Source organism: Hemicordylus capensis, chromosome 16 (genome assembly GCF_027244095.1).
Source record: "Hemicordylus capensis ecotype Gifberg chromosome 16, rHemCap1.1.pri, whole genome shotgun sequence".
NCBI lineage: Eukaryota > Metazoa > Chordata > Lepidosauria > Squamata > Cordylidae > Hemicordylus > Hemicordylus capensis.
In genome coordinates, this window is record NC_069672.1 from 17,019,482 (window position 1) to 17,035,520 (window position 16,039).

The window sequence follows — 16,039 nt, forward strand, 5'->3', positions numbered from 1 at the left end:
GGGCGCTGCAGCCGTTTCTCCCCCCTCTCCTAATTAAAAATCAAAGAGGCGTCTAAGCCTGAAGGATGAGCTCTGCTCCCAGATTAGCCACCGGGTGAAGTGACCTGGAACCGCGAGGGGTCCTCCCCGAAGGCTCCGGCCGCCGCAGCAACACAGAGCGGGGCTTTGCAGGCAAGGACCCTCCGCCCAGCCCCCCTCCTGCTTCCCCGCGGCTGCGGTTCTGCAGCCCGGCAGCGTTTCCTTCCACACAGTCAGTTCCAGCTCCCAAGTGTTCCAAAATAATTTTATTTTTAAAACTGTTCCTTAAAAAAGTCGAGTGAACAGACAACAAGAAATCAACCAATGGAAGGACGCTGAGGTGAGCTTCTTTCTCAAATCTCTCTCTCTCTCCAACATCCCTGGATGCCAGCAGCAGCATCTCGGCAGCCCCGTCAACAGGCAAGCCCTCTGCTTGGGAAGAGACTCTTGGTCCAAGGGGGGCCCAGGGCGGGCCTGTCGGCAGGTGGGAGAGAGAGGCCCACGGCCCCTCCTGCCCACAGGACGGCCCAGGCCAGCTCGCTGCTTCCCAGCCTCGGCGCTGCAGAAGCAAGAATGGTGCGGAAGGTATCGGTGGCGTCGGCCTCTCTGCTGCCCGCCTGCCAGGGCGCAGCTCGTGCCACCATCACCAGCTGCCATCCTTTGGGCAGCTGCGCTGGTGACGGAGAAGCCATGGCCGCTGTAAGGGCATCAGGAGGGCTAGGTGGACCCCCAAGGCCCCTGGAGGGCAGCCCCCTGTTCCCAAGAGCAGCAGCCCCCCTGACCAGATGCTCCGAAGATGCCCACGAGCAGAGCCTGAGGGAAGGGCAGCCCCCCAGACCCCCTGCACAGACTGGCAGCGGCTCTCCTTGGCGATGCTGCCAGGGAGTGGAGCTGGGCCTTTCTGTCTGCCAAGCAGAGGCTCTTCTGCCTTGGAGCTACGCCCCCATCCCCAGGGGAGATATTTTGCAGCGCCCGCATGGAGTCACCCAGTGCAAACCAGGGCATACCCTGCTTAGCAAGGGGGGCCATTCATGCTGGCCACCACAAGACCAGCTCTCCTCCCAAGCAAACTGCTCCCAAACAGAGAAATCCACCCAGTTTCGCTCTTGTGTCTAATAGGCATGGAGAGGGGCCTCCTTCTCCGCCTCCACGAATCTGCCTCGCTCCCATCTGAGCCAGAAGAAATGGCCTTCGCCTCGTCACGTGGCAGCAACGTCCCTCAATTAATGACGCATTGTATGAAGAAGGGCTTTATTTCTCTCGCTCCCCGATCTCCTGCCAGCCAATCTCACTGGAGGATCTCCAAGTCCTCCCATGATGGGAAAAGGAGCAAAACTCCTTTTGGAGAGGAGAGCATGGGGGGAGGTCGCAGCTGACCATGGGAGGTCAGCTGGGCTGGGTTTGGGGCCTCTCTTGGCTCTCTGGTGGCGGGTTTGCCCTCATGGCAGTCCGGCTGCTGCACTCATGTGAACTGTCTGGGGCTTGCCTGTTCTTCTTCTTCTTCAGCATAGCTGGCAGGCCTCGTTTTCTCTGGTATCAGCTCGTAGCGGTTTATAATTGGACTGATGTGGGGTAATTTCAAAGGAAATTTCACGTCAGGCGGCTCTGCTCTCTTCCCAGTCTCTCCCCGTTCTGCCGTTCAAGAAACAGTCTACATCCACTGGGGCAGAATCAGCGGACAAAGTGGGTCACTCCAGCAAGCAGAGGCAAAGCAAGGTGACTGTTTCGTGCTGGTCACGCAGCAAACACTTCCAGACACCACCAGGTGCTTTCCAGCCTAGCCACTCAACAGCGGCAAAATGCTTCCATTCAGGCAAATCGCATTCAAAATGTAAATAGCAAAGTGCCCAGCAGGGGGAGCCGTCTCCTGGAAACTAACAACCCGGGAAAACAGTCGCGTCCTTACGCCGGATCTACGACGTCCTAGCTCTGTATGGCAGCGATTAGATTCGAGACAAGGCATCGGCAATGTGAACGGCCCCCTGCTGTCCATGCAGAGACTGCGGTGTCACGACGCAGGAGGTGTGGAAGCACACTTCCGAGATCTGCCGTGACCCCACTGCAGGGTTTACTCTGGAAAGCGCCCAGGCAGATTGTGCCCAGGCACGAGCAGCACTCACGGCAGGGGGTTCCGGTGGGGGGGGTCGCCTGCCCTCCCCCTCCGCAAGGCACTGGCCGAGCAGTCGCAGCCCGGCTCTGCCCTCACAGGCTCCAGGCAAGTTGTTGGTCTCTTTGTGTTAATCCTTCTAAGTGCTGTTTGTATGTTTAAGCAACCAATAGTTACCTCCGTTTTTAACGAGAGTGAAATGTAAGAGGGGGTTCAGCTGGCTGCTCACAAGTGCCGGCCAGTCAGCACGAGGGACAGCAGAACTAACTTTCTCCCAGCTCATCCCTGCAGAAGGCTAGGCATGTGCGGCCAGAATGCCGTAAGTGTCCTTTCAGAGAGGAGCAGGCTCTGCTCTTGATGAACATCTGGACATAGGGACGTAGGTGGCTGCCGTGTAGTGTCAGACTCTTGGTCCCTCTCGCTCAGTATTGTCTACACTGACTGGCGGCGGCTTCTCCAAGGTTGCAGGCAGGAGCCTCTCTCAGCCCTCTCTTGGAGATGCCGCCAGGGAGGGAACTTGAGACCTAGATGCTCTTCCTAGAGCGGCTCCATCCCCTGAGGAGATCTTGCAGTGCTCACACATGTAGTCTCCCATTCAAATGCAAACCAGGATGGACCCTGCTTAGCAATGGGGACAAAGCATGCTTGCGACCACAAGACCTAGGCTTGTTTTGCCATACACGGGGGCCTCCTGGGAGCCAGGAACTCAAGGGGGCTACTACTGAAGACACGCAGCCAACCCATCCTGTGTCCTTGGAAAAGACCCACTCCGGGTGGCAAAACTCAGAGACACCTTTGGGCGCCTTTGTCCAGAGGGAGGTTTTAACCTGACGGGCTGAACGGCAGGTTCACAAGTTGCACTATAAATCGGGGGAAACGGATGAGGGAATGAAAAGGGGATGGGCGGGTGTTGAGTCAATGGGCGCGGCACATTTATCTTGTGGACTAGCTGGCTTTCAGAGCCGTCCAGGAAGAGCCGTGAGCCTTTAAGACAACAAGCGGAAAAAGTTTTTGAGGTAAGAGATACGCCAGCAAAATAGAGAGAAATGCAGAACCAGCCCCGCCCCGCCCCCCCACTTTCCGCGCAGCCAAGGTTTTTCTTATTTTCACCAGATGAGAAACTCTCCAGGCGCTTCCAGCTGCGGAGGTCAGCCCGGGATCGAGGAACTTCCAGAGACATCCGACTGATAACTGGGCCACCCAAACCTTGTGACTTGGGAGGGCAGTTCCCAGCTGTGGAAGGAAGGGCTGTTATGAGGCACGGAGGGACACCCCGGGACGGTTCATCGTGACCAAAACGTGGACCGCTCCCCCCCCCAAGAGGCAGGCGTGGGGCAGCAAGTTTCCGAGGGGGGCAGGGGAGCCGCCTCAATTTTCTGACAGCCTCGGCACCTGGCACAAGAGAAAGAGGAACAGAAATGTCCGAGGCCCAAGTCTTTAGAAGAGAAGCTGGAGGAGGAGGACAGAGAAGAGCATAGAGGAGGTGGCGGCGAGAGGTCCCGACAGGCTGTGCGAGGCGCTGGACCGGCAGTGGTTCTTGTTTTCCCCAATGCAGGCCGCGTAGGCCATGACGTGGGGGATGTAGTTCTGCTCGTGGACCCCATGGAGGAGGTGGGCCATGGGCCCCTGGGCAAAGATGGCCACATCTTCGCCGCCGTGCGTTTCTAGCCGCAGGGGGACCGCGGACTGTGCCTGGTAGCTGGCGTGAGCTGCAGAGAAAGAGAGAGAGAGAGAGAAGCACATGAGGGGACCAAGGAGGTTGGCAGCAAATGAGTGCAGCTGGAGCCGAGACAATTCTCTGGCTCCAGACTGCAAAACAGACCTCTCCATTCATTTCACACAAAGCGATAAAGGAACACACACACACACACACACACACACACACACACACACACACACACACACACACACAGAGAGGCCTGTAGCTCTCTCTTATCTCCTGCTGGCCTGGGACTCACCGAAATCCACCGTGGACACATTTTCTCTCTCTCCATTAATCAGTGCGTATCCGGGACCATTTCCATAAAGGATGGAGGTGAAGGGCTTCTTATCAATGTCGCTCTGCATTGGGGCCAGGCCTGGGCCAAAAAGAGGGAACAAATTAGCCACAGGGCCTCGTGGACGGTACAGCCACATGCGCCATCGCCGAAATTCAGCCTGACTCCACTGCCTTGTCAAAGACTCGCTCAGGTGCAAGGCAGCGTGTCCTGGAGGAGAGGTTTGAGCAGGGCTGGGACGAGGAGAAGCAGCACTGAGAACAGGGAGTTGGTCAACAGACAGAAGGGGGCACCATTTGGGGTAGATAAGAGGCAAGCAGAAGGGGACGAGGCAGAAGAAAAGAAGAAGACAAGCCGCAAACAGGTTCAGAGTAGAGGACTGAGGCAGTTCCTGAGATGCCGAACCCATCCGTTTTAAACTCTGTCCGATGTTTTTGCTTTCCAGAGCACTGGAAGAGCTTAGGGTGTGGCTAAAACACAGGAGAAAAGATGGAACCCAAAGTGCCCATAACAAGCCATTCCCCCCGTCCCAAAACAAAGTCTGTGGATTCAGCCCCCTGGAGCTTTGCAACTGGGGCCAGGGAGGATTCCAAGACACAATAAAAGATCAGCCACAAATGTTCCCTCTTCCGGAGCCCGGGAGTGCTACGGAGAACCCAGGGGTACATGAATGCAATGCTCTTCTTCGCACAAAATGAACAGGTGAACCAGACACCCACCCACTCCACCCATGACCTACAAGAGAGAGAGATACAGCTGAGAGCCGACAGCATCTCGAAACTCGGCACATTTGCCAAGCGCATCTGAAGTACGAGGAAGACCCAGCCGCGTTCAGGAAGCTCCCCCCCCCCCCGCACAAGTCACGACCCCCGGCAGCTTCCCACGTGGCATCCTGCCGAGCGGAGGCGAGCACCTCCCAGCTGTGCCACGTGTGTCAAACCTACCAAAAATGGAGTTGCCACGAGGCGTGTAGCCCCCAAAGGTGAACACGTGGGAGTGGTCGGCAGTCACCACCATCAGGGTTTCCTGGGGAGACGTCAGCCGTCCAGCCTCGCCGATGGCGCAGTCCATCTCCACGGCTTCGTGCAAGGCCTGCTTGGCTTTCCCTTCGTGGTGGCCGTGGTCAATCCTCCCCCCTGGGAAGGGAATCGTGGGAGTTACCTGAGCGCCGCCACGAGGTCCGCCGATCACGGCTGGTCACGCATCAGGACGCCTCTCCGTTCTGGGCTGAGTCGGGCCATCTCCTCTTGAGCCTGCCTTGATGCAAGGCCTCTTGCCAACGGTTTGGAGCTGCTGGCCTCAGCCTCTCTGGCCTTCTCCGCCCCCCCCCGCCCCCCGCCTCCCCACTCCAACTCTCACCTTCTACTAAGAGGAAGAACCCGCGAGGGTTTTTCTGGAGGATTCTGAGGGCCACAACCACCATCTCCCTCAGGGAAGGGTCGGTTTCGTTGTTTCTGTTCAGTTCGTACATCATATCAATTGGCTCGAAGAGGCCTAGAAAGGAAAACCAGAGCTGAGAATGATAACCAGATGTCCAGTTATCATTCAGGGCCTATTCCAGTCTGCTGCCCCACTGAAAGATGGTAGGGATGTGTTTCACATGCATGCACCTCCAAAATACAGCATGCCTCCTCCCTCCTTTCGCCCTGAGGAGAGCTGGCCTGGTGGGAGCAAGCATGACTTGTCTCTTTAGCTAAGCAGGGTCCACCCTGGTTGCATATGAATGGGAGACTAGAAGTGTGAGCACTGGAAGAAGATATTCCCCTGAGGGGATAATGGAGCCATTCTGGGAGGAGCAGAAGGTTCCACGTTCCCTCCCTGGCAGCATCTCCAAGATAGAGCTGAGAGAGACTCCTGCCTGCAACCTTGGAGAAGCCGCTGCCAGTCTGGGTGGACAGTACTGAGCTCGATGGACCAAGTATATGGCAGCTTCCGATGTGTTCCTGTGTCAAAAGGGCAGCTCTCCTCGCTGGATGGCCATGCCTGCTGAAACTCGATTACACAACGTGGTTGTGCTTTGCTGCAGCAGTTGACACGGTGATCCCTCCAGGAGTTGCTGGGCATACTGCTGGGAGACCCTGCATCGCTCTCCATGGGGCTGGGGGCTGCTGCTGCCTCCACCTCACAGATCCCTCAGCCTTCCGGCCCCTCCTTGTCCGGCTCCTTCCAGTTATGAGCCCAGAGCTCAGAACGGGCCTCCCCCCCACCCCCCCACCGCCCAAGACACACCAGCTTCTGCCCCTGGCGAGAGACTCACCCATCAAATAGTCCACTTTCTGGGGGTCCAGCTCCCTCAGCTGCTCCCGGTTCCACACGTAATGGGCGTTCTGTGGGAAGAGGGAGCCCACCTCACAATGAAGAGGGACCAGGAGGGGCTGGGTGTTTCTCAGCCACCTGGCTAGCCAGGCCCACGAAGCCCACAGGCACCGTGCCCAAGGGGGGGGGCCTTTGTGAGCCTTGTGGCTCGTGCCCCTGCAGCATGCTGGGACCCACCACCGGGACTCGGAGAGGGTGCTTCTTGCTGGGGCACATATCGAATGCCTGGGGTCCCCCCCCCATCCTCCTCCTCCTCCTCCTGACCTTGTCTTTGGGCTTCTTCTGCTTCCAAAGGGCAACCAGGTTTGTGCCGTCCAGCCGCGTCCCCCGGCTCTTGTCCTCGTCCGGATACTCCACGTCGCTGGTGTTCTTGGGGAACATGTACTTCCGGCCTCCCCCCATGATCACCTAGCCAGGACACAAAGGGAAAGATCCTGTCCCCACGGGGCCCGCAGCAGGGAAAGGGCAAGATGCAGCCAGTGGCAGCAAGGCCGGGCCTCACCCCCCAGGAGAGTCCCGGAGAAGTCGAGACTGGCCCCTTCCCAGGAGGGCGCAGGGGAGGGGCAGGTTCGGCCGGAGAGAAACACGGCGCTGGGCAAGGCTTGCAAAGGCCCCTCAGCTTTGCTGAGCTGACACTCCCCCCGCGGCCCGAAGGCCCGTCCGGGGCAGGCGCCTTGCCCGCCGGGGGAGAGGGCTTGAATGCCACCGGCGGGTCTGCTGCGCCTGGGAGGTCGCAGGACTGAGAGCGTCTTCCCTCGCCCACAACTACGTCCCGCTCCTGCTTCAGGCCCCCTTCCTGGATTGAGGGTCTTAGAAGGTGAATCACGGAGGAGCAGCAGCAGCAGGAGGGGGGTGGAATTAATGACACACTAAAGATCTCTGTTCAACAGAGCTGGCTTGCCCAACGTGTAATTATTTCTAGTCCGGGAACAAAGTTGAAATTATAAAAAGAGGAGCCCATTTAGCAACTTAAATAACAGATCTGGCTGTTTTTGCTCTGGGGTTTTTTTTTTTAACAGAAAGGGGTACTTATTTGTGGACACCACCAGGGGAAAATGCGGTGCCTGCTCCCATCGGACGATACCGGCCGGGAAGGGGGCACGGAGGGTGACCTCCTCCGCTGCTCAGACCCAGCTCTGTCCGGGCCATTGTGGCAGCCATCGGATGCTCCCAGCCGCCTCCCGCTTGCTGCTGCTGCTGCTGCTGCTGGAAGACACTCAGTCGCCCGGCTGGAGCCAGACCTCTGTGGTGGAGAGAGGCGCATTCTGCGGGCTCCGTGGCGGGACGCCCCTGGCCTTGTGCCCCGCCCGGGTCCTCTGCTCCGTCTCCGGCCCTCTCCCTGCGTCGCAGGAGCTCTGGCTCCCCCTCCCCGCCCTGGGTCCTGCACTGCCCTGACTGGTCGGCAGCTGCTGGTTTCTTCCAAAGAGTCATCTGATTCCATCGCGAGGCCGCAGCTTGGGGGGGGGGGGCACTCATCGGCCGGGCGCTAGAGCCCTGTGTTGGCCCTCGGGGAGCTGGGAGGAGTCAGCCGGACTGCGCCAGCCGTTTCTGCTCACGGAGGACCCACAGCCTCCAGCCTGGCGCTCTGCATTCCCAAAGGCCCCTCGTGCCGCGGGACGGCACGGTCAACAGCCGGCATGCAAGGGAAAGGCTGGCCAGAGGCGCCCCCTCCACCTGGGATCCCTCCTCGTCCCGGGTGCACAGCTCTTCCCAGTCCATGGCCTCTGAGGAGTGCCTCGGAGTGCTCTGTGCCTGGAAGAGGCCACCAGCTTCGTAGCCCGGGAGCTCCCCCAGCACGGAGGGTTTCTTCTGTCCAAGGACCCCACTGCTGCTGCTGCTGCTGGAAGGACTGCGCAGGCCCCACAGGAGCTTGACGGGGCCTCCGTGGGGACTGGGCTGCCGCACAGCTCCCCCATTCTGGGGGGCCCGGCCCTGCCCTGCCCTGCCCTGCCCTGCCCTGCCCTCACAGCCCCCGGCAATGGCTGGCCACACTCCGGCTCCGGCCACCTGGCACCCGGCCTCCTTGCTCTGGCCCCCTCCTCTGTCCTCTCAGTTTGACTTGTCCAGAGGTATAGTCCCAGGATAACGTGGCCCACAATCTTAATTACAGAAATCTTTGTTGATTAATCATGGGAGTTTTAGTCAACTACTCCATTCATTGGGTTTGCATTAATTTGTATATTATCTTTTTTTTTTTAAGGGTTCTGCAGCAAAAGGCATACTTTCCTTTCCTTTGAGAAGATGCATGTGTGTGTGGCCACAGCAGAGGAAAACCTCTCCTGCGTAAGAGAAAAGGGAAATGCCTCTTGACAGTGCAAATTTTTGTTAGCTAGTTTACTGAGAAGAATTCTTGAAAACAAAAGCAGGCCTGCCCAATTTAGAACATTCTTGTGGTCGATCAAACCATTTTTCACGGACTGATCTAAATGAGAAATGGATTTCTTCTGGGGTCTCTCCACATGTGCAAGACCGAATGAGATGGCCAGCCTTACGAATGAGACTCGGGCCCGTCTTCATCTCCCTCCCCCCCCCCCACTGTGACCCCCCATAACCCAGTTAGGGCTGGAAGGACACAGGAAGGCAGTCGAGGTGGCCGCGGGCCAGGCTCAAGGACAGCGAGGAATAACCTCCGGAGCGATGGACACAAAACTCAGGAAACTTCATCCATCACTGATAAGTGAGTTCTCCTCACGATCGAGGCCAAAAGCAGGGCAGACGTGGAAAGGAACTCCCCAGTGGGTTGAAAAGGGACACCCGGACGCGGACGCGGGGAACGGGGTCGGAGGCAGCGAGGCGGACAGGTGTGGAAAGGCCCTTGGGTGCAGCCAGGCGGCTCTCCAACCGGCGGCCCCAACGTGGCTGGACTCCAACCCGCGTCACCCCCAACTCCCCGCTAGCTCCCATTAGCCCCCAAGGCTGTTGTGGCTAGTGACGTCAGCCGGGGACCCCTGCTGGAGGCCGGCCTGCATTCCGCTCTGCCCAGGCAGGGCCGCCCAGCTCGGGCTCTGCCCCCTCAGAGGAGGGCGCTCTCCCCTAGGCTTGTCTGCAGGGCCATCATCCCACAGGGTGGGGCAGGCCAGCCTCGGGAGCAGAGAAGGCTCCCTGCTTTGGGAGGTGTGAGAGTCGAAGCCGAGGGAGGGGGGAGGGATGACTGGGAGGGAGCGTGGCCTGCAGGAAGTCCCCGGCTCACTCCCTGGAGTCGTCTCTGTCCCTGGGATCCGGACTGAGGGAGACGCCTGCCTGAACACCTTGGAGAGCGGCTGCCGGTCAGTGCAGACCATCCTGAGCTGGACCCATCAAGGGCCTGACTCGGCAGAAGGCAGCTTCCTCGGCGTCCCTGAGTGTTTCTGGCTGCTCGCTTGGATTCACCTGCCTGGCTGCGCGACTCTGCCCAGGGCAGCGGACTTCAGTGGATAGGGGAGCCCTCTGGCCGAGGGCCTTGCTGTCCCCGGAGAAGGAAACGGTCTTCCCAGGCACGGAATGTCCCCGCTTGCCTTGAGTGACAAATCCATCCGCTATGGCGCACCTTGGCATCTCGGCAGCTGCCAGCTGCAGTGAACTCGGATAAATAAACGGGCGCCTTCCGCATAGCTCAGGTAACGCCAGCCAAGACTGCCCGTGTTGCAACAGAGGCCGTTCCCAAGCGGCTAGGGCAAAAAATGGTGGGCCCTCCAGGTTCCTGGCACGAGCGTCTGTGGGCAAAGCAAGTGCCCCGGCAGGGAACAGAGCAGGGAGGCACCAGGTGTGGCACACGGAATAAGCAAGGCCGGCGCGGCCGAGGGGCTAGCCGGTGGGGCTCAGACCAGCAAGCCCCAGGTGCCAATCACGCTTGGCACCAAACCTCCCTTGTTGGCCAGGGGGCAGTCATGGCCGCGCTTCCTCAGCGTCACATACTTGGTGGGGGGATATGTGGGTAGGGAGCTCCTGAATGACACCCTGAATACTGCTAGCAGCATAGGCAGCTGCTCTCTACTGAGTCAGGCCCTGGGTCCATCTTGCTCAGGATCGTCTTCCCAGGCTGGCAGCGGCTCCTCCAAGGTTGCAGGCAGGAGTCTCTCTCCCAGCCCTGTCTCGTTGGAGATGCTGCCAGGGAGGGAACGTGGGACCTTCTGCTCTTCCCATTATCCCTGAAGGGGAATCTCTTACAGGGCTCACACTTCTAGTCTCCCATTCCAACACAGACCAAAACAGAACCGGTCCCAGACCAATCTCCAGTTTAAACAGGATCACGGGTGGCAGGACGGAGACTGATTTCTGCCCGAGGGCCCTGGAGGGTGGCTCCCAGTCACAGCAGGCGGCACCAGGAGCAAGACAGGCCAGCGCCTTATCCTGGACTGGGCATTGGCTCCTGGTGCTCTCTGCTCTCCAAGGCCCCCCCCCCCCCGACCTATGAAGCCGCCTTAGACGGCCTGCCTAGTCCGCCTCCTTCAACGCAGACAAATTCATGGAGGTCTGCCAATGGCTGCTAGTCTGGACGCTTCCCCGGAGACCCGCTACCCCAGGCTCACGGCGTGTCCCCTGAGTGTGCTTCCGTCCTGCCTGTGTGGCGACACCTCAGTCCCTGCGCTGTCAGCCACCTGCCGTCCACATGCCCAAGGCTGCCTTCCAGATTCCCTCCTGGCGTTTTCCTCCTACAATGCTGCCTGTGCGCCGCAAACAAAGAGCTGCGTTTCCCCGCTTTAGGAGGGTTGCGCCAGCTATGGATGTTTCCCAAGCGAGCCTGCCAAACTGAGAAGCCTTTGCCTGCTGAACCGCCCGTCATCTGCAAAGCGCCTGGGTGACTACAGGCCACCTTCAGCCTCAGAGGCAGGAGGCCTCCAAATGCCAATTTGCTGGGGAGCAAATTTGCAGGGGAGCAACAGCAGCCAGAGAGAGGGCATATGCCTTGGCCGGCTGGTTTGTGGACTGCCCCGAGGCATCTGGGGGGCCACTAGAGAGGCCTCCTTGGGCCTGATCCAGCTGGGCTGCTCTGATGTCCTTATGACCTCCTGGAGACCAGCCGGCTGCAGTTCTCGGCTGCCTGCGCACCCCTTACCTCGATATCCGGGATGTTTTCGACCAGCTGCCGGGCGATGTCTTTGCAGCCCTGCTGGAGGGCCTCGGCAGGCATCTCGCTGTCCGAGTACCAGTCGCGGTCGGCCGAGTGTGCGTAGGCGGCGCTGGGCGTGGCGTGGTTGACGCGCGTGGTGGTGACGATGCCCACGGATTTGCCTGCAACCAGAGAGGTAAAGGGATGGCGCGGTCAGGGCGAGGACAGCCTCCACCTTCTGGTCCAGCCTTGGGTCTCCGGGGGAATAGGAAGCCGCCTTCTACTGAGTCAGACCCTTGGTCCCTCTAGCTCAGCACTGTCTACACTGGCTGGCAGCGGCTTCTCCAAGGGTGTAAGCCCAGGGGTCTTCCCCAGCCCTACCTGGAGATGCTGCCTGGAAGTGAACCTGGGAACGTAATGCTCTTCCACTGAACGACGGCCCGATCCCCTAAGGGGGAATGCCTTGCAGGAGGCAGCACTCATGTGTGGCCTCCCATCCGAATGCAAACCACAGCAGGCACTGCTTAGCAAAGGGGACAGCCGATGCTTGTTCCCACAAGCCCAGTGCTCCTCCCCAGTGCTTAGCTCCGCCAGGCTCGGGGAGGGCAAAGCTAAGTGAGCCCAACCGGCCAGGGGCTCTTGTCCCCAAGCCAAGCTCCAAGGCCACGGAGAGACTGCGTCCCAGAGCCCAGCGCTGGGCATTTTGGGGCACAGAGCCACAAACCCTTCCAAGGCAAACAGCCTCTTGCCTAGGTCACGCAGGTCACGCCTGGGGTTCCAAACACATGCTTCTCCAAAAGGATACCAGCCCAGGTGGTTAAACAACGGGGTGACCTTGTTCCACTCGGTGGAGTTAATGATCCTGCTGTGTGCCCGCTGCCTGGCCAGGCCTCCACCTCCTCTGTGGACGCCCATCGCGAACAACTGCACTCTGTCCCCTTTGGATCATCCTCCCGTCCGTTCCACACTTCCTTCCTCTCCCCGGTTCTGTCTGCATCAGCCCAGAAGGGACACTGAGCGTGTGTAAAGCACCAGGCAGCACAAGCCCCCTTTGTAACAGGCGCTTGCAGCACGTACTTCAAGAGAAAACCCAAAGGTTTGTTTTCACTCCTGGTTCAACTGATCTGCAGAAAGAGGGGCCCTGTCAAGCCACCGAGACCAAAAGCTTGGGCAAGGCTGCGAAAACAGACAGAAAGTGGACAGAGATGTTCCGAGGCCGGGCCCCGGGAAATGCCAGGCTTTGATCGGCATTTGCACAGACACACACACACCAGCCCCGAATAAAAGCACAGAGTGGCCACAAGTGCTGCTGAAGTCACCCATGCCGGAGAAAGGACAGCAGTGAGGAGGGCTGTTCTTGGGGCGCTGGGTTTCCATGCTTCGCCGCGCATCCACAAGCTTGATTGGTGTGAGGGGTTCTGCCCGGATGAGCGGCGACAGGAGGGCTTTTGACAGTGCCGTGTTTTCATGGCATTTCCCACCTGTTTATCTGCTGTTAGAAAACAGGAAGGAATGGAGGTTTCGAGCCCCCAAAACGTTTCCACGCCAGGGATAGAGAGTGGGTTGCTTCTCTGAGCAACGTGATGGAGTCTGCCTCTCATTTTACAAGATCCACGTGGATCTATTTTGTGACCAAGTTCATGGTTCCGAACGGCTGAGGCTCCAGATAAGACACACTTTTCTATAACAGCCTGGTGACCTTCTAAAAACATTGCTCATTACAAATCATAGGAAAGGGACAATCAAAGGGAATGTCTCTTGCCTGAACCTTATAAAAATGTGCAAGAGATCATGAACATGGCGCTCAAAGTTCTTTCATTGTATCTTTCCTATGGCTTTCCTTCAGCATCACAGACTAGGCCAGCCTGTTCCCAGGGTGAGCTGTTCCTTGGTGGTTGCTTGCAATGTTGCTGTCCTGGGGAGCGGGGGGGTTGTTGCAAGGTGCTCTGAACACCCCCCCCACACACACACTTGGTGGAAAGCAGCCTATAAAACTGGCACACAAACATCAAGCCAGGAACCAACCAGTGTCCAGGAGGGGAAGGCAAAGCTTTCTCTGCCTTCCGTTCCTGTCCCAGCTCCTAACACCAGGGACTTCTACACACCGCGGGCTTTACCGTGGGTTTAATGGGAGGCTTTACTTCGAACTCGAAGTTGTCCCAAAATACCGATGCAAGTAATGGATTTTTTTTAACATCGGATATAAATCAGGCTGAACTCTAACACGCAGGGAAAAACCCGAATTGAGTGTGAACTGCTCCCCGATAACTCACAGGGAGTTCGGGGTAAATCTGGCTGATAAGTGGAAGCACCCCCTCCATTCCGGAGGAGATGCAAATTAAAGGGCTTTAAAAGCTCCGTATGAAAAACTTCCAGGAGAGCAGGAGAATTCCCTTTTTGCGTGGGTTTCCTGCGGAGGGATAGGACATGTGGATTGCCTGCAGAAGAGGCTGCTTGTTGGGAGACTAGAGACGGGGCCTTTGGGGTTGTGGCCCCTTGGCTTTGGAACGCCCACCCTGAAGAGCTTCGCCATGCTCCCTCCCTCCATGTTCAAAACAAAAACCAAAAACACATTTTTAAAAAAGAGGCTCTTTAGTGCTCCATCTTTGGTTATATCTGGTAGGTTCTTTAGTTTTTATAATTCTCAATTTTCAACTTTTATAATAACTTTTCATTTGAAACTTAATTCTGAGTGTGGTTTTAGCCTGGACTTTTAACTTGTTTACTTAATTTGGTTAATTTTATATTTGTCTTATTTTACATTGTCTCTGTTTTATTGTTGTGAGTGGCCCCCAAGCAGTAGCGTCCTGGAGGGGCGGGGTGTAAATATTTCAAGTAAATAAATAAAGCAAGAGGGACTCGCTTATGAGCCCTTTGGGGACAGGGATCCATCATATTTATTTATTTATAATTTCTCTGTGTAAACCGCTTTGGAAACGTTTGTTGAAAAGCGGTCGATAAACACTTGTTGTTATGACAGCCCACACGCCATCCGCTCTTCTTTCCCTTCCTCCCAAAACGACAGCCCCCTCGTTCCTCGCTCTCTTTCCTTCAGACGGCACAAAATAGCTGGAAGCCTCTACTCCACCCCCCCACCCCACCCCCCCACACGTGTGTCCCCTTGACAAACGCAGTCACATCAAGAGTCCAAGTCCAACCCGGTCCTGACCCTTTTGGACAGCAGCAGCCAGTGTGGTTAAAATATACCCTATTTTCTTCGTGCAGGCTTAAAGATTTCCACGACCTGTTACTGAGTGACGTTTTAAGAGGAAACTGCAAGGAGGGTGGGGCAGCTGGGGTTTCCAAGTTGTGGACAAGTCCCCTACTGGCATCTCACACACACACCCCCGATCTGCTGCCAGAGTCGTCTTGCCCATTTCCACAGAGGAGGGATGGATGGGAGTGAATTCCTTTTTTAACTCGGGCTGTTTTGCCCCCAGGAGGAGAGCAACAAAGACAGCTTCTCACTCCAGCAGGGAAGGTGTGACAACTCCTCCTCCCCGACTGACGTCCCAAAGAAAACTCACCCATGTGGTCTCAGGAAGCAGAGGTTTGCCAAGGAGCTGGCCTCCTCTGAAATGCCCAAATAACTGACATTGCTGGCACGCTTCTGGGATGACAAATGGGTATGCAGAGCCGAAGTGGGGAGGGCCTCGGAGGGCTTGGAGGAGGAGCCCAAACCCTAGCGCTGTGCAAGAGAGAGAGGGAGATTTCTCTCTGCCCGCTCCTCCACCCCCACAAGAGTCCCCCTTGTCTGATTCACGGGGGGGGGGGTGTTTGCCTTCCTCCGCTCCCCTTGAACTGAACTCACCAAGGGAGAAATAGCACCACACATTAGCCCCGGACCGCTTAGGGTCCCGTCCCGTCTAGTGCCAAGCCAAAGCTCGGAAATCCCAAAGACAATATTTGATTTTCGACTCTTGAGGCAACTCAACAAATAAAGACTGAGGGCAACCAGACACACCCGGCCAGCCATGCAATGTCTCAGGCCCTGCTCTGAACTTCTGCGCCTTCCCAATGCACCCCCCCCCCCCGGGCCCCACAAGGAAGGCCGGACAGGCAATGGGAACACATGATAAAGACGAGGACAAGTGTCAGCCCATAACGCCAATGCCTGGAGTTTGGGGGGTCCCGGCACACCCCGGCCGTGAGCTGTTCCCTCACCTGCTTCCTTGGCCCACTTCAGGATGGACGTCACTTCATTGCCTGAGGTGGTGTTGCACTGCGACCTCGTCACGGCCGCGCTGACCCCCAGGGTGCCCTCGTTGGCCTTCACCCCACACAGGTAAGCCGTGGCCGTGCCAGCACTGTCTGGGACCTGGGCGTTGGTGTTGTAGGTCTGCAGGAGAGACACCAGACTCAGCTGAGCCCCCATGACAGGATTAGGCACACAGGAAGCGGCTTTCTGCTGAGCCAGACCCGCGCGCCATCTCGCTCAGGATGGTCTACACTGACTGGCAGCAGCTCTCCACAAAGTTTCAGGCAGGCAGGGGTCTCTCTCAGCCCTACCTGGAGATGCTGCTGCTGCTGCCAGGGACGTTTTCACACATGCATACAAGCAATAATTTCATG

At 57.7% G+C, this 16,039-nt stretch overlaps 1 protein-coding gene across 2 annotated transcripts in view; it reads right to left on the bottom strand.

The window, feature by feature from the left end:
- Nucleotides 1-269: 269 nt before the first annotated feature.
- ALPL (alkaline phosphatase, biomineralization associated) overlaps nucleotides 270-16,039 on the bottom strand; it is a 66,430-nt gene continuing 50,660 nt past the window's right edge. For both annotated transcript variants that reach the window (XM_053281029.1, XM_053281030.1), the window contains exons 5-12: nucleotides 15,632-15,806; nucleotides 11,474-11,649; nucleotides 6,703-6,846; nucleotides 6,380-6,449; nucleotides 5,482-5,616; nucleotides 5,067-5,258; nucleotides 4,084-4,203; nucleotides 270-3,834 (exon numbers count right to left, since the gene is read on the bottom strand). In XM_053281029.1, coding sequence (XP_053137004.1) covers nucleotides 3,563-3,834; nucleotides 4,084-4,203; nucleotides 5,067-5,258; nucleotides 5,482-5,616; nucleotides 6,380-6,449; nucleotides 6,703-6,846; nucleotides 11,474-11,649; nucleotides 15,632-15,806 — 1,284 coding nt within the window. In that variant the 3' untranslated portion in view covers nucleotides 270-3,562. The remainder of the gene's footprint in view (nucleotides 3,835-4,083; nucleotides 4,204-5,066; nucleotides 5,259-5,481; nucleotides 5,617-6,379; nucleotides 6,450-6,702; nucleotides 6,847-11,473; nucleotides 11,650-15,631; nucleotides 15,807-16,039) is intronic.